Source organism: Venustampulla echinocandica (genome assembly GCF_003357145.1).
Source record: "Venustampulla echinocandica strain BP 5553 chromosome Unknown scaffold_2, whole genome shotgun sequence".
NCBI classification, from domain to species: domain Eukaryota; kingdom Fungi; phylum Ascomycota; class Leotiomycetes; order Helotiales; family Pleuroascaceae; genus Venustampulla; species Venustampulla echinocandica.
Genome location: NW_022474207.1, coordinates 3,574,736 through 3,596,390, shown reverse-complemented (window position 1 = coordinate 3,596,390; position 21,655 = coordinate 3,574,736). Strand labels below are relative to the sequence as shown.

General features: G+C 48.2%; 9 protein-coding genes across 9 annotated transcripts; 5 read left to right on the top strand and 4 right to left on the bottom strand.

Moving 5' to 3' along the window:
* Positions 1 to 581: 581 nt before the first annotated feature.
* BP5553_05575 (ZIP Zinc transporter) lies at positions 582 to 2,135 on the top strand (the record flags this gene model as incomplete). The annotated part of the gene is made up of 3 exons (XM_032014198.1): positions 582 to 630; positions 685 to 815; positions 861 to 2,135. 3 exons carry the CDS (start codon positions 582 to 584, stop codon positions 2,133 to 2,135), a joined length of 1,455 nt encoding a protein of 484 aa, XP_031870798.1.
* Positions 2,136 to 2,739: 604 nt separating this feature from the next.
* BP5553_05574 (Concanavalin A-like lectin) lies at positions 2,740 to 4,016 on the bottom strand (the record flags this gene model as incomplete). Its single annotated transcript, XM_032014197.1, has 5 exons — positions 2,740 to 3,447; positions 3,525 to 3,606; positions 3,676 to 3,746; positions 3,818 to 3,841; positions 3,900 to 4,016. 5 exons carry the CDS (start codon positions 4,014 to 4,016, stop codon positions 2,740 to 2,742), a joined length of 1,002 nt encoding a protein of 333 aa, XP_031870797.1.
* A 1,862-nt stretch (positions 4,017 to 5,878) lies between these two features.
* On the bottom strand, positions 5,879 to 7,078 carry BP5553_05573 (putative Nuclear speckle splicing regulatory protein 1 like protein; the record flags this gene model as incomplete). Its single annotated transcript, XM_032014196.1, has 1 exon — positions 5,879 to 7,078. One exon carries the CDS (start codon positions 7,076 to 7,078, stop codon positions 5,879 to 5,881), a length of 1,200 nt encoding a protein of 399 aa, XP_031870796.1.
* Positions 7,079 to 8,494: 1,416 nt separating this feature from the next.
* On the top strand, positions 8,495 to 9,634 carry BP5553_05572 (Uncharacterized protein; the record flags this gene model as incomplete). Its single annotated transcript, XM_032014195.1, has 3 exons — positions 8,495 to 8,644; positions 8,761 to 8,970; positions 9,029 to 9,634. 3 exons carry the CDS (start codon positions 8,495 to 8,497, stop codon positions 9,632 to 9,634), a joined length of 966 nt encoding a protein of 321 aa, XP_031870795.1.
* Positions 9,635 to 10,238: 604 nt separating this feature from the next.
* Positions 10,239 to 11,466, bottom strand: BP5553_05571 (Alcohol dehydrogenase superfamily, zinc-type; the record flags this gene model as incomplete). Its single annotated transcript, XM_032014194.1, has 3 exons — positions 10,239 to 11,174; positions 11,237 to 11,285; positions 11,342 to 11,466. 3 exons carry the CDS (start codon positions 11,464 to 11,466, stop codon positions 10,239 to 10,241), a joined length of 1,110 nt encoding a protein of 369 aa, XP_031870794.1.
* A 578-nt stretch (positions 11,467 to 12,044) lies between these two features.
* On the top strand, positions 12,045 to 13,622 carry BP5553_05570 (Aldehyde dehydrogenase; the record flags this gene model as incomplete). The annotated part of the gene is made up of 3 exons (XM_032014193.1): positions 12,045 to 12,790; positions 12,866 to 13,266; positions 13,339 to 13,622. 3 exons carry the CDS (start codon positions 12,045 to 12,047, stop codon positions 13,620 to 13,622), a joined length of 1,431 nt encoding a protein of 476 aa, XP_031870793.1.
* A 327-nt stretch (positions 13,623 to 13,949) lies between these two features.
* On the top strand, positions 13,950 to 16,301 carry BP5553_05569 (uncharacterized protein; the record flags this gene model as incomplete). Its single annotated transcript, XM_032014192.1, has 5 exons — positions 13,950 to 14,023; positions 14,083 to 14,607; positions 14,666 to 15,132; positions 15,194 to 15,797; positions 15,851 to 16,301. 5 exons carry the CDS (start codon positions 13,950 to 13,952, stop codon positions 16,299 to 16,301), a joined length of 2,121 nt encoding a protein of 706 aa, XP_031870792.1.
* Positions 16,302 to 16,805: 504 nt separating this feature from the next.
* BP5553_05568 (Uncharacterized protein) lies at positions 16,806 to 18,599 on the bottom strand (the record flags this gene model as incomplete). Its single annotated transcript, XM_032014191.1, has 4 exons — positions 16,806 to 17,524; positions 17,580 to 18,151; positions 18,235 to 18,447; positions 18,514 to 18,599. 4 exons carry the CDS (start codon positions 18,597 to 18,599, stop codon positions 16,806 to 16,808), a joined length of 1,590 nt encoding a protein of 529 aa, XP_031870791.1.
* A 943-nt stretch (positions 18,600 to 19,542) lies between these two features.
* Positions 19,543 to 20,547, top strand: BP5553_05567 (Uncharacterized protein; the record flags this gene model as incomplete). Its single annotated transcript, XM_032014190.1, has 1 exon — positions 19,543 to 20,547. The coding sequence occupies one exon, from the start codon at positions 19,543 to 19,545 to the stop codon at positions 20,545 to 20,547; it is 1,005 nt and encodes a 334-aa protein (XP_031870790.1).
* Between the last annotated feature and the right edge of the window lie 1,108 nt (positions 20,548 to 21,655).

The window sequence follows — 21,655 nt, the reverse complement described above, 5'->3', positions numbered from 1 at the left end:
GGTACAGCCGTTGCTAGAACGCTGCATTCGAGGACCGCTGCAGAGTTAGTTGCTGAGAACATAAGCCGTCGGAGGCCAGAACATTCCAGGATATGTTAGATCAGGGCACCGCATTCTTGCTTTTCCAAGCATCAATAAATGACTTACTTAAGTGTGCTAGAGGCTGGTACGATGTTTAATAGTTGCCGAAACAAAGTAAAATGAAATGTCGTTCGGGTTCGCGAGGTATTCTGTAGTGGGGGTTGAAGTGGCATGACTAATATCAGCACGTGATATAGTACATTTGCGATTGGTCATTTGGCTTTGAAAACACCTTGATGGCATTGGAAGCTGTGTTGAATCCCTCACAGCTCCGAACCACATCCACCTAGCATTCACCTATCTCTTTCCCGGTCTCGCCAATCATCCAGCAATTTTTTTAATAACATCATATAAATACGATGTCGCAGGTTGCAGGATAACAATCGTGCAAAGGAACTCAAACCCCACCCTTATGCGGCCTACGTATTCCCTCGACGCGAGCGCCACATTGACGACCGATTGATAACCCTATGGTGATGGATGCCAGGATAGCCGCCGCTATGGACGGCGATCTGCGAGGCTGGATTATGTGCATAGTCAGTGGCATAGGTGAGTCGACTGCTAAACATATATGAGATTTTGTTGCTAACCGCGACCCTTTAGCTTGCGTTGCTGGAGCAAGTATTATTTGTGTCGATTTCATCATTCGCTATCTTCCCGGGAAGAGCAAGTTTAGGATACAAGACAGCAATGCCTTTCTGGCAGCCTCCTTGAGCTTGAGTTTCGGAGTGATGGTAGGCTTGTGGTCTTACATTTTGTGCCAATGCTAATTAACACAGCTATTCTCCGCACTTTACTCAATCCTTCCATCTTCGATGAAATACCTTATAAACGGCGGCTTCGCACCATCAGCTGCGGCATGGATACTGCTTGCTGGCTTTATGGGCGGCTTTGTTGGAATACAGATGGTCTCAAGGTTCCTCCACCGATACATTCCTTCGCATGTCGTAGATTGCGATCACCACCATGGAGAGACATCTCATCATTTCACCCATAACCACACCAGACCCCATTCACATGGCAGCCATGGAGCGGACCACCACTATTTACCTCTTGCGAAAGAGCCAGGGTTGGCAAACGGTCAGCCTGTGGAATCAACGCCGCTCCTTGAATCAGACCAGGACTTAAATGGGAGGGTCTTGCCACAACCTGACACGGCTTTTGTGGCCACCGATGGTCCAACTAGCACCGGAGGGGATGGCGAAACCCCTTCCCGAAGGCCTTCAGTAATTGGCGTCCAGCGACGCCTGATGTCTTTCGTTAAAGATACGAAGGCGAACTGTGATTCGTCAGGCCCCTGCTATGGATACTCAGATCCATGTGGCCGAGAGTGCTTTAAGAATCTTGCTGCAAAGATGTCATATAACCCTCCTCGTGCAAACTCCCTTCGTACAGCACATGCGTCTTTAACGCCGGAGGAAGCAGGTCGCCGTTCTCCAAGTGGGCGTGCTGGGGTCATAACCTCCCCAAATCTGGCTGCTCGCCCTATGGCCGAGCCAATAGAGGAAAGCTGGGAAACTGAGAGCCAGATCAGCGGCACCGAAGATCCGGAAGCACAGCACCATCACCATGTTCCCGAAAACTCTTTTATGAACATCGGTCTCCAAACATCCATTGCTATCGCTCTGCACAAACTTCCAGAGGGTTTCATTACTTACGCAACGAACCATGCCAGTCCTACATTAGGATGGTCCGTCTTCATTGCTCTCCTAATTCACAATATCACTGAGGGCTTCGCTTTGGCTCTCCCACTTTTTCTTGCACTCAACTCTCGTGTGCGCGCGATGCTCTGGGCCTCGCTATTGGGAGGTGTGAGCCAACCTCTGGGTGCTGGCATTGCCGCCGCTTGGTTGAAGATCGCGGGGAAATCAGGCAACACGCCTGGTGAAGCTATTTATGGAGCTATGTTCGCAATTATCGCTGGTATTATGACGAGTGTCGCTATACAGTTGTTCGCAGAGAGCTTGAGTTTGAACCATAATCACAAGCTGTGTACGGCGTTTGCGTTTATTGGCATGTCAATCATGGGGATGAGTGCTGCCCTCACTGCCTAGGGTGTAAAAGCGCTGTTGTTCACCGCACGCAATTTGTACGAGGGCAGTTGTGGTAGGAGGTTCAAAAGGGTGCCTATTATAGACTGTTCCAACCAACTAGGTTGATAGCGGGAAGGGGAAAGATTTCAAAAGTCACGGTGCATGAATAATGGATCAATGATTAGCGTTGGCGTTCATAGGGTTTATACCTTCAGCGTACATGGGCTGGTTTGTTACCACTCATACTGGTATACGCTTCAGCATTGGTATATATGGCAGTATTAGTCGGACTTTATACGTTGCCTTTAGAAATCCAAGCAATTTCTTGACTGATAATCTGGATCGAGCTGTGTCGGCTTTCTTGATCCTTGGAATTATGGATTTTGAACTTTTTATTTTTGTTTTGATATACACGCTCGAATGCACTATGCAACATTTTGTCGTAACCGCTCCCCTCTCCCTATATTGCTTCAGTCTTCCACCGCAAATGCTCTCGCATTGTCCCTTATCCCAGGGGCATCACAACCGCCGGGTCATCATGCTCCTGCCTCCTCCCACCGACCACCAGACTTTCTATTCTTCCCGTCATTCCCAAAATAGATAAAAAAATATTAGTGAATCCATTTTAAAACCTATGACTTCTCCTCTGCTGGGTTCTCCATGCAGTAAACCCAGCATAAGCAGCTGCAATAAATCCAAAGAAAAGCACCACCTTGAAGAAGAACCAGCTCCAGCTCCCGCCCCCGGTCCCCGGTTCCTTCTTTGACTTATGCTCTCCCTTATTCACCTTTGGAGAATCCTTATCCTTGGCCCGAGTAGTCTCAGGCCTAGTTTTGGTATCATACAGATTCTTGGTGTTCACGGAAATGATATCATGATTATCACTCAACTCGCCCGTCTCAGCGCTGAATCCCAGATACGCTACGGATGGGATCATAGGCGGCTCGTCGGTTTCGAAGCATTCTTCCCACTGTCCCTCGGCCTTGTACTGGAGCTCGAGTTTGAGCATTTTGTCTTGGAAATATGTCAAGCGGGCCTTCGTGGGGATGTCTGCGTTTCGGATCCCTCTCGCGGAACAACCCAGGAATTCGTTATCCTTGCCGTCGTTTGCTTTATCGTAGGGTTTGTTGCCATCGCCGACCATAGCCATGACGTAGGGGAACACGACGCCCGGACGGTTATTCTTGTAGGTGTCGAAGAAGATTCCGAGGCCCTCGAAGCGGTCTACTGAGCCAAAGACGTCGCCTCTAGTGGCGCGTTGTTTGGTGAGCCACATGGCAAAGCCGTCGCCGTTGAGGACATTTTTGCCGTGTATTTTGAATTCTACTTCAATCTATGGATATAATGTCAGCTCAACTCAAAGTTTTGGGGCGGTGGCGGGAAAGGGGAGCGGGTAGGGAGATAACTTACTTCCCAATTCGTTGCGGTAAGTGGCACACGCGAGAAGATTAATCCTGCTTGTGACGGTCGGTCAGACGTAAGTCTTATGTACCTGCAGCATATCCATCAGTATTTTGTATTCGAAAAACATGTATCGATAGCTGGGGGAGCTTCGACATACTGGTCTGCGCGGATAATCGTATTTCCTGCAAAATCAAACCAGCGACTTTGCATATCCGAATCCAAATACGGCTATATCCACAATCTCAAGTCAGCTTCAGTCTTATAACCACCCAGCTTCTCCCTCGGGAGCTTCCACGCACCGGTTGGAGGGAATGCGTTCGCAACTACAGTACTCCGAATTAGCCAAAAGGTCCCCCAATATTCAACGCCAGTATAACATACAGGTATACTCCTGATTCCGTCCGCATTTGTCGTCGTTTGGTCGTGAGGGCCACCAAGAACTGTCTGTACACATGCCGCCAGCCATAAGGCAGCCGACAGCGACATGGAATGCCACATGGTGATTTCCTTGTGATCACTGCTTCCTTGCCCCTATCCGCAGAGTGTGCAAAGCTGGGGATTCGCGCAAAGGTCGCGTTCAAGGCAATTAATTAGCGCAAGGAGAGAAGAACGGCGAAGCAGCGGGACGGGTGAGGGTTGTCGTAGAATATGCGCCCCGTACAGCAGAAACAACTCGCGACGGATATATTCAGCGTTCACGATAGCTGGCCTTTCTGGACCGAGCAGCTAATCCGGGGTTTGAGCGCGCTACTGTGGCTGGGCCTGGTGGCAGGTGCTGGGATCCTTCTGGTTACGTCGCGGACGGCGCGACCTGGGTACCTGAGGCCCTTGTCCAAAAGTTTGGATTCACCTATCGACCGAGATTTGAAGCTTCATCACAGCTCCCTTACAGCTCTACTGAACGACTACAAATCACAACCCAAATCACAGTACAACCTCGATCTCCAATCGAACAGCCGAATAATAGAACTACTAGAGCTTTTGCGATACCACCATACCCCTTGCAAAATGGACGGCGGCTCAAACAGCATGGGCTTCGGCTCGTCATCCTCAGATCCCAAATCCGCAGTCATGAGCCAAGTTCGACAAGAGGCCGCCATGAACAATGCCCGGCAATTGATCGAGGTAACTTATATCCTCGTGCCTCTCCTTATACTGCCTCCTGTTATCCATATCAACAGCACTAACCCCCAAGTTAGAAAGTCAATGAGCATTGCTTCGAGAAATGCATCCCTAAACCCGGACCGTCGATGTCGAGCGGCGAGACGACATGCTTCACGCAGTGCATGGAGAAATACATGGCTACCTGGAATTCGGTGTCCAGGCAATATATTGCAAGGATACAGCAGGAGAGTGGGAAGAGTGCTGGCGGTGGGGGTATGTTCTAAGCCCTGAAAATTTTGTGAGTGGGCTAGAGCGGGTTAAGGGGGCATTAGAGAGGGTGGGATCGCTTGAAGAGCATTGTATGATTATGGAACGAAAGAGATGTGTGTATTATTGTGTATAAAGTGCTGGTGGCTTGTCATGTACGGATAGCATGCAAGGTCAGCATAAATCACTACTTCTGATGGATGCCCTAGAATGAATTACGGCTCTTATACGGAGATAATTCATACTCATAAACAGTAGTTTCCTGGAATGCCACCTATCCCACAGCTTGGGTGTAGTAGAACGCAGCTTGTTAACGTCACCCTTTTTATTCTTCCTCTGGGTATTTCAACCTGCTATACTGGTGTGGTTGATTCTCCTTATTCAAGCTCCCTGAAGGGATCCTTGGTTAAACCTCTACCATTGCAAAGATCCTACATATAGTAAGGGCTATAGCTTTAGCTTGTTCAAAATGTGATGTTTTGATGATTGGGTATATTGGGTGAGGAAGGACGCTGCAACTGTGAGACTAGAAAGCGGGTTTAGAGAGGCACGGGTGATAGATAAATTGGTTGATAATGGCATATAAACCTGACAGCCCGTAAATGACACAGGCTGCTGATTTTCTCCGGTCTTGATGTTTCTAACATCAGCGGTATCAGTGCCACAATTAGGTCAATCTCGCAGCCCTGTTAGCTGTCCGACCCCTCGCCACTGAGGTCCTCATAATGGCTTTATATCCCTAGCTAGGGCTAAGACCATGCAGATTGTTGCGTTCCAGAATTGGGCGAGTACAGATTCCCCTAGTGACGAACAAGATCTTACTGAGAGGGGGCGATTTTCATCCCCAGAGGCACTGTAATAGCCACGTCTTAGCGGATCTATCTCCAGCCTCTTCCATTTAACTTCATACGGAAAAGCAATGGCTTCCGCCTTGAGTTTCTCTCTCTGGCCTAGTTGTAAATATTACACTCCAAGGTTTGTCGCTGCTATCAGGGCACTTCGCCCCTCTTCTTCGCTTCCTCAGCCTCCTTCTTTCGAGCAAGGTATCTCTCCTTAGCACTCATGATATCCCCTTCAGTCTTTCTGCTCTTCGATGCGCGTTCAATCTTCTCCCTGTCTTCTTCGTCTTGCTCCAAAGCCCGCTTGGTAGCTTGTTCAAGCTGGGCTTCCATCATACGCGTTTGACGCTCCCGCATTGCTTGCTTGCCACCTCCAGCCCCAACAAATCCCGATCCTCTACTTCGATCCGACATTGATGGGCCTCCACGAGAAGCGTTTGCTGGAGCGGTGCTTTTCTTTGTTGGTATTATATTTAGACCCCCCGTGAGTAGTTGTCGTTTGTCGACTACTTGTCCCTCATCATTAACAGCAATAGCGCCGCCAGTCTTTTCGTTGATCTCCCGGGCAATTTCCGCCTCGCTCTTTTCTTTCGGCGACCCTTCTTCGTCCACAATCCCCTTCTTAGCTTGCTCCTCGGCAGCTTTCACAATTTCAGCATGCTTTTGCTCTCCTTTCTCTAGCATATTCTTGTAAAAGCTCGTCATCCCCGTTCCCTTGTTTTGTTTCCGCTCCTGCTCTTCTCGAAGCCGTTCTTCCTGCTCAAGCCGCCGGTTTTCCTCTTGTTGCTTCTTATACGCCGACGTGACGAACTTCTCCTTATCTGCATATTCATCGCCCTCAGCTTCTCTCTCCCTAGCCAATTTCTTCTCTTCGGCAATTGTAGCATCACGCTTTCGAACTGCTGCTGCGGCAAGAAGATTGCTCATGTATTTTGGTTTGCGCTCGATATCCTCCTGGGTGACCTTTTTCTGGGGTTTGAGGGAGTCGTAAACGGCATCGTAATCGTAAATACTCGCATCTAGTTCCTCCGCCGTCTCTGCATGCTTTTTGGATGTGAAGGAGGCCGATAGATCGCCGTACATTCTAATAGGCGCCTTCTTTGAGTTGCCACCGTTCGGCTTTTGCTTCGTGGAGGAGAAACCATTGCCGCGGGAGGGGGCTGAAGATTTTGAATCGCCAGATAATCCTCCAATCTCTCCAATCTCTTCCACTGCAACTTCCGTCTCCTTGCCATCGCCATCTGAATCGTCGTCTTCGTCGAATATGGGTTTCCGCTTTGCGGGTTGGGGTCTATCTCCAGGCTTTTTCTTTGTGATATTAAGTCCGTATGAGAGGCCAGCACCAGACATAATGACGCACGCAAGTGGGAATTTAGGATTGCTAGATTGAGTAGATAATCAAACTTTGGTGTTGTGGAGGGAAATTTCAAGAATTGAAGATGGGATTCGGTCGCGTTAGCCTCGACAAGAAGGCTACAGCTATCTGCAGCGGGAACGGGTGGGTGTGAGTATAAATTATGGGTGTGTTATTAGCCCCCGCCAGTGGACTGGGATAGCTTCCTCTTGTGCGCATAACAGTTCAACCACTATAAACACTCTGTTGAGCGACCAAGATGAACATAGTACTTCGGAAATTGTACTTCCTCTAAGTAGAGCATGTCTTATATCGCAAAGTCTGCTGATCAATCCTCTGCCTTCTCGATTGTCGGCCTTCTTCTCTCCTTGAATCATCTATCGTGCCTCTCGGACCCTCCTAGACTCAAGTCATGAAGTCATCCCTAATGGGCTGCAGTTGACAACTCGCATAGCTCCGTAACTACTCTCGCAAGATATCACAATCAGAGCAAACCTAGCGGGCGAGAGCAGGAGGAGAAGAGGCTTACTCCCGAGGGGCATGGCACCCTTCGTCAGCACCCCCCAAAAAATCACATCCATTACTCCAACAAGATGCCGCCCTAACTGAACTGGCCATCAATGGCATTATGAAGAAAGGCAAATTCTGTACATTGGACTTCAAATTGGCAAGGCTCGAATCACCGAACCACGGGCCTACAGCTAATCTGTATGTCGAACAGAGCCGGAAAGAGGCATGCAAAAAGAAGCCCATGATGTCATTCCTCCGCCTCACCTATGAGGGCTACCAGGTTCAAACTTTGTGTTCCACCAATACTAGCCGCAGTTTAAGATGCTTCACGATCGGATCGACGGCTTTAAGTTGGACAGCACCAACACAAGATATGCGGCACGGGTACCTTAGTTATGCTATCCCCACTCGGCGGATGGGAAATGCCCCGTAGACTGGTTCTAACAGGGACAACCCGCACTTGGGACTTATGGTATCTCCTGACTTCAGGGCCCCCCGGAGTGGGAGGTCTTGACCCATAGGTTGTCCGATTAGTCAATTGGGAAAATTAACCGGCCAGTGTAACAGATCATTACTTACGATAGGCAATAGACGGCTTTAGACGGCTGTAGGCATTTTGGATCAAGAAGCACTGATTCTAAGCACAACATTGTTCACTTACATCTATTGGTGCAAACGACTGGGTACAGACGGACGCCATTGATCAGATCCCTGATTAATTCTGTAAGAAGTTAAGTTCGATTCATTCTTTGGGTTTCAACAATCATATACAAATACCTTATATATAACCGACGATTGTTACTGCTTTCACTTCAAGATATTTGACACTTTGTTTTTACTACATATTTCTCACCAAGCGCTCCACACATAGTACCCCACTTGGGAATTGACACATATTCAAAATGCACGCTACTTCGCCAAATGGTTCCACTTTCAACCATATTACAGTCAAGGAGCTCCACCCCACATTTGGTGCTGAGATCTCTGGTGTTGACTTCTCAGCTCCTTTGACAGAGGAGGTATTCGCGGAAATCCTCGCTGCCATCACTAAGGTATGCTTTGCTTGTGCTCTTTTCTGATTACCTCCCACCCCCTTGAACATTGGGTCGTTTCGTTCTCCGATGGGATGTAATAGGAAGAAACACTGACTGACAATAACAAATATCAGTATGGTGTCATCGTCTTTCGCAGCACCTCCCTTACAGATGAACGTCATGTCGCATTTGCCAGGCAATTTGGGGAACTAGACGACGTGAAGCCATACATTGCTGCGGGTCGTAAACATCGACTTGAATTTGACGAGCTCTTTGATGTGAGCAACGTGGCGGCCGACGGCTCCATTCTAGATCCAGATACTCCGCGTGGGCAATCAAATAAGGTAAGCTAAATAAGCTACTAGGAACATCCAATTGCTAAATTTCCATCTCCAACCATAGGGCAATGAGCTATTTCATGTGGATTCAAGTTTCAACCCCCGCCGCGCTGGATATTCATTACTGCTAGCACATGAGTTACCTCCCCAAGGAATGGGGGGACATACCGCATTTGCGGACACCCGGACCGCGTTTGACGACCTGCCCAGTGATCTTAAGGAGGAGCTCTTGAACAAAGACTATATTGCCGACCATTCGATGCACCATTCTCGAAAATTAGCCGCCCCCGAATTCTTTGCGGACGTCAACCCTTCAGATTATCCTATGGGCCGACACAAACTGGTTCAGCGCCATGAAGCTTCTGGCCGCATGAATCTCTACACTGCAGCACATATACATCACATTGAAGACCTAGAGCCACAAAAGTCACAAAAGCTAATTGATGACCTCTTCCAACATGCGTCTCAAAAGAAATATGTAGTCGAAATCGAGTGGAACGGCCCAGGCGATTTAGTGATTTGGGATAACACATGTACCATGCACCGAGCAGTTGGAGGGCCTTTCCTTCGCAAATACAAGCGGGATATGAGGAGATGCACCGTGCATGACTCAAGCTCCCAAGCATGGGGACTGAATGAGCATACGGATGTGAGGCAAGGCTTGCCATAAGCAATAGTGTTTGTTGGATATATATGCAACTAGGTCAGACATGTGTACTAGTAATACAATTGACGCAGATATTCCTCTCATTAATTAATTATGTTTTCAAAATATACCTCGATCAAATATAGTTCTTCATAAGCGTGACTGTTGGTTGAAAATACAAAATGCACATTTGTTGCAGAGAACACTTGTCCATTTTGAGTTGTGTTGTGAACTATCAAGCAGGTGCGGTTACCGTCTAATCACAGAAATAAATACAAATAACTGTGTCACTGCACTTATAAATGCGGAAGAGCTCTCCATTTTGTGCTATCTAGGAAGCTAAGTTCAATATATAGTCTAATACCTAAGCCGACTCAGATTTTCAGAATGACTACTGCACTGCTCCGCACAATAAGGCGAAGATTTTGGCGGAGAAAAGACAGTCGAGAGAAGAGAAAAAGGAAACAGAATACCGGAACTGTATAATAAATTTAAATAGGAGGAAGATAACAAGTTTACTTGCAGGCACTTGCCAATGCACTCAAGTTACGGGAGTACTGATTACAGATAAACGTGACTAGGGGGTCAGAGAATCAAGCTCCACTTATAAAATAATTTTATTTAAATTTTAATGACAGCTTTGTAAGTCAACAACTACCCTGCCTTGTAGTGTGCCGGCTTTCATCTCTTGAAAGACGCTGTTAACATTTTCCAGCTTCTCAGTCCGGAAATGGGTCCCGACAACTCCTCGCTTTGCCATATCGAGCGTTTCGATAGCGTCTCTGCGATTACCCACGGTGCTGCCAACGATTGCCAGCTGTTTCGAGACCATCAGATGTGGATAAGCAGTGGCGATGGGAGTCAAATCCCCAGTCGGCACACCCACACAAACCAACGTGCCATTAAACTTCAAACCTTCAAGCGCATGAGCATATGCCGCATTACTGGCACTGCAGATGACAGCGGCTGAAGCTCCGCGGCCACCAGTCGCTGCCAGGATCTCCTCTGTAATTCCGCGTCCTCCGTCATTGGAGGAGTGTTTGGATATGTCAATGAATACCTCCGCACCACAGCTCTTTGCCAGAGCTTCCTTGGAGCCCATATCTAAAGCTATCATCCTGAATCCCATTCCCCGGCTACCAAACTGCAATGCCAGATGCCCCAAGCCACCGCCAGCCCCGGCAACAACAACCCAGTCTCCTGGCTGGGCACGGGTTTTCTTGAGAGCGGCGTATGCCGTAACACCACCGCATAATAATGGTGCCACAGCATCACTAGCAAGTCCATCCGGGATGGGGGTAACATAGTGAGCGGGAGCCAGAACATATTCCTGAAAAGTGCCGGGACAGGTGTATCCGGAAACCTCTTGTTTCTCACATATTCCATCTGCGCCAGCCATACAGGGCGCACAGTTGCCACAAGCGGAAGCAATCCATTTTATGCCTACGCGGTCCCCCACGTTGACTTCGGCATGCTCGCAGGAAGGACCCCGTTTAACGATAACTCCGACTCCCTCATGGCCACCAACCTGCCCAGCCTTAACGGGTTCAGGCAAGAATTTCCACTAACCATCAAGGAGCATATGTTAGCATGATGTAATGCTTTAGGTAGAGTGATATTTCTTACCGAATTCAACATTAAACTCAAGTCCGAATGGCATACTCCAGAATGAGTACTGCGATCGTAATAAGTATGGCTCATAGGTATAAACTGGATATGTTGGCTACAAACATTTTGACCAGCACTTCACCCGCTTTCGGTTCTGGGGTCTCGAGCTCTACAACCTTGGTAGAGAGTTCCCCCGGCTTGTCATATACAAGCGCCTTGTGGGTCTTTGGGATATCGAAAGTCGCCATTATGAAGGAAGGGTATTGCGATGATGAAGATGTTAAGTTGATAAGGTCGGTGTTCCAGAGGTGAGTGAGTGTGGTTTATGTTTAACTCTGTTGCTCCTTGTGGCTATATAAGAGTCTTACACCAAACCCGGGGTGAAAGCTGCCTGCCGAGGTCAAGACCTATGGACTCGTAAATAGGAATTTACTATAGCCGTATCTGAACGAGAGACGATTCATTCAGGAAAATAGTAGTCAGCTGGGAATTCGATGCCCTTTAACCGTCTATAACCGCCCGGAGCTATTGATAGTCATTTGCGGGCATCGATGCTCACCTGCGCCCATCTATAGCCGTTTATCTGGAGATACTCCGGCAAACATGGTAAGAGACGCAGAAATCATCTAGGCGTCGCAGGTGCTTGGCTCTTCCGACTATTACTTCCAACTTTGAATATTAGAGTATAACTTGTCTCGCACCTTCAACAAATTTTCGTCAGCTCTGCTATTCCTTACCTGGCAAACATATACTGTGTATTTAAATTTCCGACTTTCACCTCGCTGCAATATTGCTTGTCTCGTGGGTGACTACGCGCCAAATAATCATGACGAAAACACACACTATCGACTTCGATTCTTTCTTTAACATTATAAATGGGAAGAAACAGAGCTCCGCTACCGCCACGCACGCTATCGATTCCTCCAGCGAAGGCCAACTGTGGGAAGTTCCAGTAGCCACTAATGAAGATATCGAAAGTGCTGTTACTGCCGCAAATGATGCCTTTCCTTCATGGTCACGAACGCCAGTGGAGACGCGGAAAGAACTGATAGCGAAGTTCAGGGATTCCTACATCTTTTATCTCGAGCAGTTTATCAAACTTCTCATGACGGAGACCGGAAAGCCGCACGCATTGGCTAAAGGGGAGGTGCTGGAGATCCTCGCGCTTTTCGATCATCACCTTCAGCTCCAGCTTCCCGAGGAAATTCTAGAAGACGAGGAGCGAACAATCACCACTCGGTACGTCCCTGTGGGTGTGGTTGCAGCGATCTGTCCATGGAACTTTCCTATGGTCCTGTCTGTTGGGAAAGTCCTGCCAGCTCTGCTATCAGGATGCTGCATCATTGTTAAGCCGTCCCCGTTTACGCCATACACGGCCCTGAAAATCATTGAATTGGCCCAGTACATCTTTCCCCCCGGAGTTATTCAAGCCCTTGGCGGCAGTGATTCTCTAGGCCCTGCATTGGTGAGCCATCCTAGGATCCATAAAATCGCATTCACAGGCTCCATTGCCACTGGAAAGAAGATTATGGCCTTAGCTGCGGGAAACTTGAAACGAGTGACACTGGAACTGTATGTACCCCTCCTACTTTCGTTAGATAAATTGGCAGAAACTGGATGTAGCTAATGGACTTCATCGTCAATTAGAGGCGGTAATGACCCGGCAATCGTTCTCCCGGACGTTGATATTGCAAAAGTCGCTCCAGAAGTGGCCGCCGGTTGTTTTGCCTTCTCCGGCCAAATCTGTGTCGCAACAAAGAGAGTCTATGTCCACGAGGCTATCTACGAACCCTTCCTCAAGGCGATGGTGGAGGCAACTAGCAAAATGAAGGTGGGCAAACCATTCGACAGCGATAGTGTACTTGGGCCACTTCAGAACAAGATGCAATATGACCGTGTTCGGGGTTTCGTAGACGAAAGCAAAACCCAGGGACATCGATTCGCACTCGGTCCGGACTCTGCGACGACGGGTAGTGGATATTTTATACATCCCAGTATTATTGACAATCCTCCCGAGGACTCGAAGATCGTGGTTGAAGAACAATTCGGTAAGATATAGGACGGCGGAATTCTTATCGGAAGTGATAGGAGCTATTGCTAACACACTTCGACCTACTTAGGCCCGATTGTGCCCCTCCTGAAATGGAATGATGAAGCCGACGTGATTGCGCGTGCGAATAACTCGAACACTGGTCTTGGCGCTTCTGTTTGGGGTTCTGATAGAGCTCATGCAGAGGATATTGGCCGTCAGATCGAGGCTGGAAATGTTTTCATCAACTCATCTGCGAAGACGACCTCCCGTGCGCTGTTTTCTGGTCAGAAAGAGAGTGGGATCGGTGGCGAATGGGGCTCGACTGGTATTCTGCATTATTGCAATGCACAAGTCATGCATGTGTTCAAATAAACCAGAAATGGAGACTGATACAAGTACAATTTGGGATCAATCCACGGCTGTGCTTTGTGACTCGCGTGTGTACAAATATGGTTGTCGGATAAAAAAAGGGGCTATAGATGCTACAGCAGCCGCCGCCACCCAACCCCGCGTTTTCATACCCGAGTCCGTCTATTGCCGACGACAGCGACTGATCTGCGTGGGGTAGTTTGCACTAAGGTATAGGCAGGTAACTGGAACGGCATTTAGAGAACGAGGTAAGTCGGCGATTATTCTCATTCTTCTTTCTTTCATGCCAGGTAATAACCAGCTCTCTCCCATTCTGTGCTTCTTTTTATCATGACTCGAAGTAGGAACTTGCGCCTATATCGTGCATGTGAACGATGCCGCCAACGAAAGCTCAAGTGTGATCCGTGAGTGTTTTCTCTCATTCAAAGTCGAATGCCGAGTTCCGGTGCTGATTCCAGATCAGAACCTCGCCCCAGGGAGGAGGAGAATCACCGTGTTTTGAATGTCTTCGCGCAGGCCAGGAGTGTAAATTGGCTGGCTCAAAGCGTGGTGGAAACTTTTCTCGCATGAGACGTACAAAGGAATCAAGCAATACCCCAACAGCAGTGGCGAATTCACCGAAGGATCCGGCATCGATTGATAGCTGGCATAGAAGCAGAGAGAGTGCTAGACCTGATACAGAGGAGAATGATCCTGAAGAACCTATCTACGCCGAACTTAAAAATCCGTGCGACGCTCTCCAAATTCTCGCCAAACTCGCCGCGGCTGATGCCCCTTCAACCGCTCCAGTCAATCACAGAACGCCTCCACATAGCTTATGCTCTTGCACAGATCAACATGACGGCCATGCCGCAAGTTGTACGAGCCCCGTTGATAATACCTGGGTAGATCCCACTCAAAACTCTCGATATCATTCCCGGCTGTCGGAGACTGAGGTTTTGGTGAACGATGTTTTAGGGGTAGCTATGACACTCCAGCTGCTTCGACTGTAAGAATATCTGTGTTGTTGCCTTCTGGAACAGGCCAAATTCTGATGCTGAGATTAGTTACGCCGAAAACTACCACCCATTTTGTCCATTGGCATCAAAGGGCATCTTGGAGGCCAAGGATGTAGGCCAGATATCGATCAGTGAACCGTTCTTGTTAACGGCCATTTTAACTATTGCCTCAAAAGACGAGCCAACTCTTCGTGATATCCATCAACGTTGCTGGCAGTCGATGAAACGCCTTATGCTTGATGTTCTTCTGGCCGTCCCATCCACCCTGAATGTTGGCTCCGTGGAGGGCCTTCTCTTGCTCGCAGAGTGGGTTCCTTATGAGCTACCCGAAACATGCTGGAATACAAAGCTAGATCATCGAAACCTTAGTGCAGTAGAAGACAATACGGCTTGGTCCCTAGTCGGCCAGGCAGTAAGACATTCATACCTCCTGGGGCTGGATACGACTTCATTCCGGGGAACGGTTTCTAGCGACTCTCAAGAAATAGAAAATCGCAAACGGTTAGCGTGGATATGTAAGTCTGAATCTTCACGTAGGTATGAATATAAAAGTTATCACATGCTGACAATTAATAGTCGTGTACATCTCTGATCGACAAATATCAGTTCGAATGGGACAGTCTTTTTGGTCTCGAGGGCCTTCGTTATCGTCCCGCTTTACAGCCGATGACTTCCCTAGCTTGCAGCTCAGCGAGGATGCTGAACACAGCTATGCTTCTGTATTGCAAGCTACAATCGAGCTCACTCAGCTTTTACATAATGTTCATGATATACTTTACTCCGCCAAAGCACGGACTTTACAAATGATGTTGTCAGGCGACTACAATCGATATCTAGATGATTTCCGCAAGGCACTCTCAACATGGCAGGATTGTTGGGGGAATTTGAAGGCATCACCAAAACTTCATAGTACGCTTCGTATTGTCATTGAATATGTCCGTTTATATGTAAATGCTTTCTCCTTTCAGTCTATTCTATCGCGGGCGAGCCGAAATGGAATAGCTACATCTTCCCCATTCCGCCGCGACCGAGTACAATCTCTCTTCCCGCAAGGTATCATGGCATCGGCAGATGGCGCTTATATATATGAAGCGGTGAATGCCGCCAGAAATATTCTAAGTATTGCGGTCGAAACTGATCCAGTCGCCCACATTCGCTACATGCCCTTTCGCTTTTATGTGTAAGCTTAAACGTCGGAGATGAAGTATATCAACGGCTAATAAGTAAATGCAGGTACACAATTTACTCAGCTGTGTTTTTATACAAAGCCGACTTTTTCGGCGCCTTCTCAGCCGTAGAACACAACGACGTAATGGATCTGGTGAGGCGGTTTATCCGTGTTCTAAGCGACGCGGCCACCAGCGATCGTCATATTGGCTATCGGTATAGCAAACTCTTGAAAAGGCTATGGTTCAACGAAAAGACATCCCCCACAACGCTATCTACCGCTAGACCGGAAGGAACCCAGATCAACCCAGGAGCATTCCCAGCTTCTCATGAGGACCAAGCGCAAAATGCCTCGAACACAACCCTGAACGATGCAACCTATAACTTTCCGTCCAATATGGATCTATCGATTCTAGAAGCCGATTTTGGAGCAATTCCAGATTTCAACCCTTTCTACCCGAGCTTCTCTACTTTGGAGACAGAGCTTTTCGCCGCAGGGACAGCTCCAAATATGTAGTTAAGCAGTTGAATAGTGGGGTAATAATTCCCCCAACAATCTATACTATCAAGCAGGCCGAGATTCATGGCCCATCTGGTGTACGTATGCCTTTGTTAATAGTAGGTAAAAGTTGGAAAACGAACACAGGGCTCCTAGCTTGAAATTGAGTAGATAACACTTATGGTTCGAAATCAGAATCCAGTATTACCGTGTCAAATTTTGGCATGTTTAATCAATGATGTTCATTTAGTGACCAAGAAGGGGCCATGAAGAAGATAAAATTAGCACCAGGCCTAGGTTACTAATGGATCGTAGAAATAGAAGAGTTTCGAGTAATAATAGCCGGTGATGATCATGGTGATCAATATGCAATATCTTTGCAAGAGATTCCCAATAGTGTAGAATCTAATATACATGCATCTCCCATTTCCATTTCACCTTATTCCATTTCCCTCCCAGGCCCATCTCCCGCATTTGTAAATATTCCGCCAAGCAGCCTCTTCAAATATGGTAGATGATAATCTAAGAATCCTTACTCTTATCCGACACATTCTCGAGATGCACTGGGGCCTTAATCCCCTCAAGTTCAACATCATTGGTGTCCATTTCCCGAAGACGATTCTTTGCCACGCCTGTTCTCCAAGCTCGAGTGTTCCCTGAAAACAGTTCCTCGATCTCCTCTAGCGTCTTTCCAGACGTCTCTGGAAAGCATAAAAAGCAGTGTATAGTCATTGCAAGACTGAACACCCCAAAAATAATATAGGTTTTCCATTTAATGTTGACAAACGCAGGCGGTACAAAGTAGCTGAGCGCGAAGTTGAAGATCCAGTTGCTTGATGTGGCGAGTGCGACAGCTTTGCCTCGGAGGCGTAACGGGAACAGTTCTGGTGGGTAGATCCAAGACACAGGACCCCATGTTGGTGCGAAGGAAGCGACAACAAGATAGGAGCATGCAATAACAGCCTTTGAAGGAGCGCCAGTGATCAACCAGCTTACTGCTGCAATGTTGTTGAGGCCTCCTGGTGGTGCGGGTGAGCCGTAACTACCCATCAGACCGGCACAAACGAACCACCATATGGTGAGGGAAATACCACCTCCGATGAGTGCGAAACGACGTCCAACCCGATCGACATAGAGAAGAGCAACAATGGTAACAACCATGTTGATCACATAGCTAATTGACGATGCGACCAAGTTCGCGTTGCCGCTTAAGCCGGTCATGCCGAATACATAGGTAATATCTAATAGTGTATTAGCAAAGAACTGATCCGCGTTGAGATTCTAGCCGTTGCTTACATAACATAATCACGTTGATTCCACTCAGTTGAGACCAGATCTGAACAGAGACACCAATATGCGTTCTCCAGATCATGTTGGGCTGGAAAAGCTCCAAATAGCTTTGACTGGGATTACTGCGTTCGAAATCACAGGTTTCTTTCAACTGCTGTAATTCTACCTGGACGAAGGTATCGTTAAGGTCACCCTTACCATGAACCAATGCTAGTACATTATGACAGTCTTCCCATCGGTCTTTTCCTGCTAGCCATCGAGGAGATTCGGGCAGCAGTAAAAGTCCAAAGAAGAGGAGAATGGCAGGAATCATTTGTAAGCCCCAGGGAAGTCTGAATGAGATGTTTCCATCGAGGAAGGAGCAGCCATATGAGAGGTAGAACATAATTAGAATACCCCAGGTGATGGCCCACTGCTGTGTTCCCACCACCAAGCCTCGGCGGTGGGGAGGTGCAAGCTCGGCCACGTAGACTGGGACCTGGGCAGAACAGATTCCAACGGACAGCCCATTGATAAAGCGGCCCACCATCAACATGGGAATGTTCTGCGTGGCGCAGATAATGATACTCCCAACGATCCTAGTAGTGGTAGATCTGAGTTAGCGAAAGGATGCTCGATGTTCCACGCAAATATCACAGGAAGATAGGTCGTGGCCACTAACCAAATGACGGACCCAACCTGGATTGCTGATTTCCGGCCGAGCCTATCAGACAAGACGCCCGACAAAAGAGCTCCAATGAAAGAACCACCAGGCATTGAAGCAGTAATGCCGCCTTGTATGTCAGACCGAGGGCCAGAGCAATTTGGGGAGTCGTCAAACGGAGGTCCATGGGGCCCTTGGTTGAAATAGCAATTGTACTGCCGGGTGCCTATTCTGTAGGCGGCATGAGTTATAGTTGGCATATTACAAGTTCGGCGTTTTAACCAGCATTGGACTTACATAGCTGACATTGACGACAAGTCAAATCCAAACAGACTACCCCCAATCACCGCGATCGCGGTGATAACATAGATGTTGCCAATCATTGTCAACGGCGAGTTAAGTCGAGACTTCTCGAAGTTCTTATCAAAGTTTAAACCTTGGCGATTGAGTCTTTCTATCCTCGTGCCTTTGATAAAGGCTCAGGATGGTGTAGAAAAGGGTTGATAGGAGTGAAAGTAGCGATATTATATATAAAATCTGAAGAATCAACGCCGGACATAGCGGCTATTGCAATAAAGACGTTGCTAAGACGGCATGAAAATGAAGAGGGCTTAGATGCGCCAACCTTGCGTGGAATGGTAATAGACGGCAATAGATGGATATGATATACGTTTGTTGCGGCATGTTCCCTGGAAGAGGAGTCAAGTACAACTTGTAGAGACGAATAACATAGTGGGCCAATAGGAAGAATTGACCAGAGTGAAACAAGTCCCATATCCCCGTATTATCCCCATCAATCCGGCCCCGGATTCCTCCTAGTTAAGCACGCTTCCCCAGGTTCTGACAGTATTGGACCCACATGTGAAATCGTTGAAATGGAAATAAAATTGCAAATTGGCTCGAATTGATAGGCCAGCAATTAACTAGGGCTATAATTGGACAGATAAAATATAGAACTTGATTGTGATCGGCGAAATTTGTCGTCAAAACACGATGGTGGGGGAATGGTCGTTGGAATCGGTCGAGTTGTGGTTGTGATCGTGTGCTGAAGAGCTTGTTGGTGCCTTACCTAACCTTGTGTTCCCTAAGGCAAAAAAGGGACTGGATGGTCTCTAAAGGCCGCCGTAGAATAATCAAGATTAGATAAGGCAGGTGTTGGTGTACACGGCTCTCGATTACCCTACAAATAATTCCAACTTTAGGATCAACATCCGTTCTTCAACGTGGAATCGACGGCCACCTCTCAAATCTGGTATCCCTAGGGGGTTTCAACAAGACGATGCTTCTTTCGAGGTATCCAAATAGTCCCTGGCATCTCCAACAGCGATGACGTCTGACGCTGAACGCGGCGAAGCCGCCGCAAGTGAAACTTCGCACCGAGACGGCCAAAACCAAGATGAATACCAGGCATCACACAAATCGCGATTCCGGTTTAAATCGAAAAGGAAACACAGCGACGACGATCGGCCTCGATCCCCTCATAGAAGCCATCGCGATGGAAAACGCCACCGCAACTCCCACCGAAGCAAACGGCGCGAGCCCTCGCCCCCTACTGCTGGGGACCAGCATAACCCATCACTCTACGATGATACACACCTGCCCAACGCTTCCTCGGGCCAATTTCTAGATCCAGATGTTGCCTTCCGGGAGAGCCTGTTTGATGCTATGGCTGATGACGAAGGTGCAGCGTTTTGGGAGGGCGTTTACGGTCAACCGATTCACACGTATCCCGATGTCAAACAAGGTCCTACTGGCGAGCTGGAACAGATGACGGATGAGGAATATACTGCGTTCGTGAGGGGGAAGATGTATGAGAAGACGCATCAGCATTTGTTCGAGGAGAAGGCGAGAAGGGATAAGGCGAAGAAGGAACGAGAGCGGTTAGCGAAGGAAGGGAAGGAGCAGGAGAAGGAAGCCCAGAAGTTCAGGAGAAAGATGGAGGAGAGCTTGAAAAGGGGAGAGGAGAGAAAGAAGAGGAAGGCTTGGGGAGAAGCTTGGGAGTCATATACGAGGAAGTGGGATGAACTCGGCAAGGACACGGAGACCAAGGTCGGGATAGCTTCGATACCTTGGCCAGTCGAGAGTGGAAAGAAAAGAGATGTTGATTTTAAGCAGGTGGAGAGGTTCTTTCTTTATGCGCCGACGTCTGGGCAACCTACGGAAGCGCAACTAGGGAAGATCTTGAAACTGGAACGAGTTCGTTGGCACCCCGATAAGCTGCATCGCAAGTTCGGAGGCCAGGATGTTGGGGAAGATGTCATGCAGGCTGTCACGATGGTCTTCCAATTTGTTGACAAGATGTGGTCAGAGTTGAAAGATTGGAAGAAGTGATCATCTCGACCTACATGTATGTACCTAACTATTGCATAACCGGCCGAAAGATCGAGGAGCAAGGGGAGGTGTGGCTCACGAGCAAGGGCAATTCAGCCAGCGGCACAAGGGCTTGGCAGAGCAACCAACACGGTAAGGCTTGATTGATATATGCCTCCGATACTTCATCGCAGACAAAGAGGCAAGAGGAAGAAGCAAGAAGCGTAGTTTATGGGGAGAACGAAGGAAGCATCCGGGGGAGAAGGGAGGAGCGGGGAGGAGTCGGGAGGGGAGGCCCCCGCTTGCTACCGGTATACAACACCTTTGACGCTCGCCTTGGCTGTTTACGGTGGCTGGGGGAGTGTATCTCTTTGTCTCTTTATCATGCCTACCTAATGAGTATGGTTGCGCATAAATATCCGAGGTAGGTTCGTGGAGAAGAACTATCGTCAAGGCGCGGGAGTTGACTCCACCAACAGGACCAACGACTGAGGCATTCATATATATATAAATTGCGCGTACAGGAAGCGTCTACGTAATGATCAATTGATGCATTCAGGTGTACTTGGATCGCTTACCTTAGTTCTTGCAAGTTCGAGTCCGGTTTATTGGAAGGCTTATGAAGAGTTAAGCCGTTCTTAAGCTCCCCCCGCTGCACCAGCTATATGCGGACTAATCAGCTCGTTCAACGAGGGAGGCAGTACGAGGTAAAGGAAGGTAGGTAGGTATCTTATGTAGCACCAGTGAGGGTGGTTCCTAGAGGAAAGCAGAGGTAAAGCCTACCTTTTCTTAGCCAGTATTTCAATGGGCTGGCTACCTGCTTCACTTATTGTATTATCACCGGCGGACCATCTTACTGGGCGTTATCCTTAACATCATCCACGCGCTACGGAGTACATACAGTAGCATGGTGAAGGCGAGACATCAACTGACTATCGGTCTAGTATGATGATCGCTACTCGTACTTCGTACTGTGTAGCGCAGCAAACCCCACGCCAATACCCCGCCAGAGTCCAGACAGCCAGACGGCGACCACTGGCACCACCACTATTATTCCACCACCACCACCACCACCACCACCAAGTTCAACCAACTTCCCAGCCCTCCAATCTCCAAGCTGACACCCCTC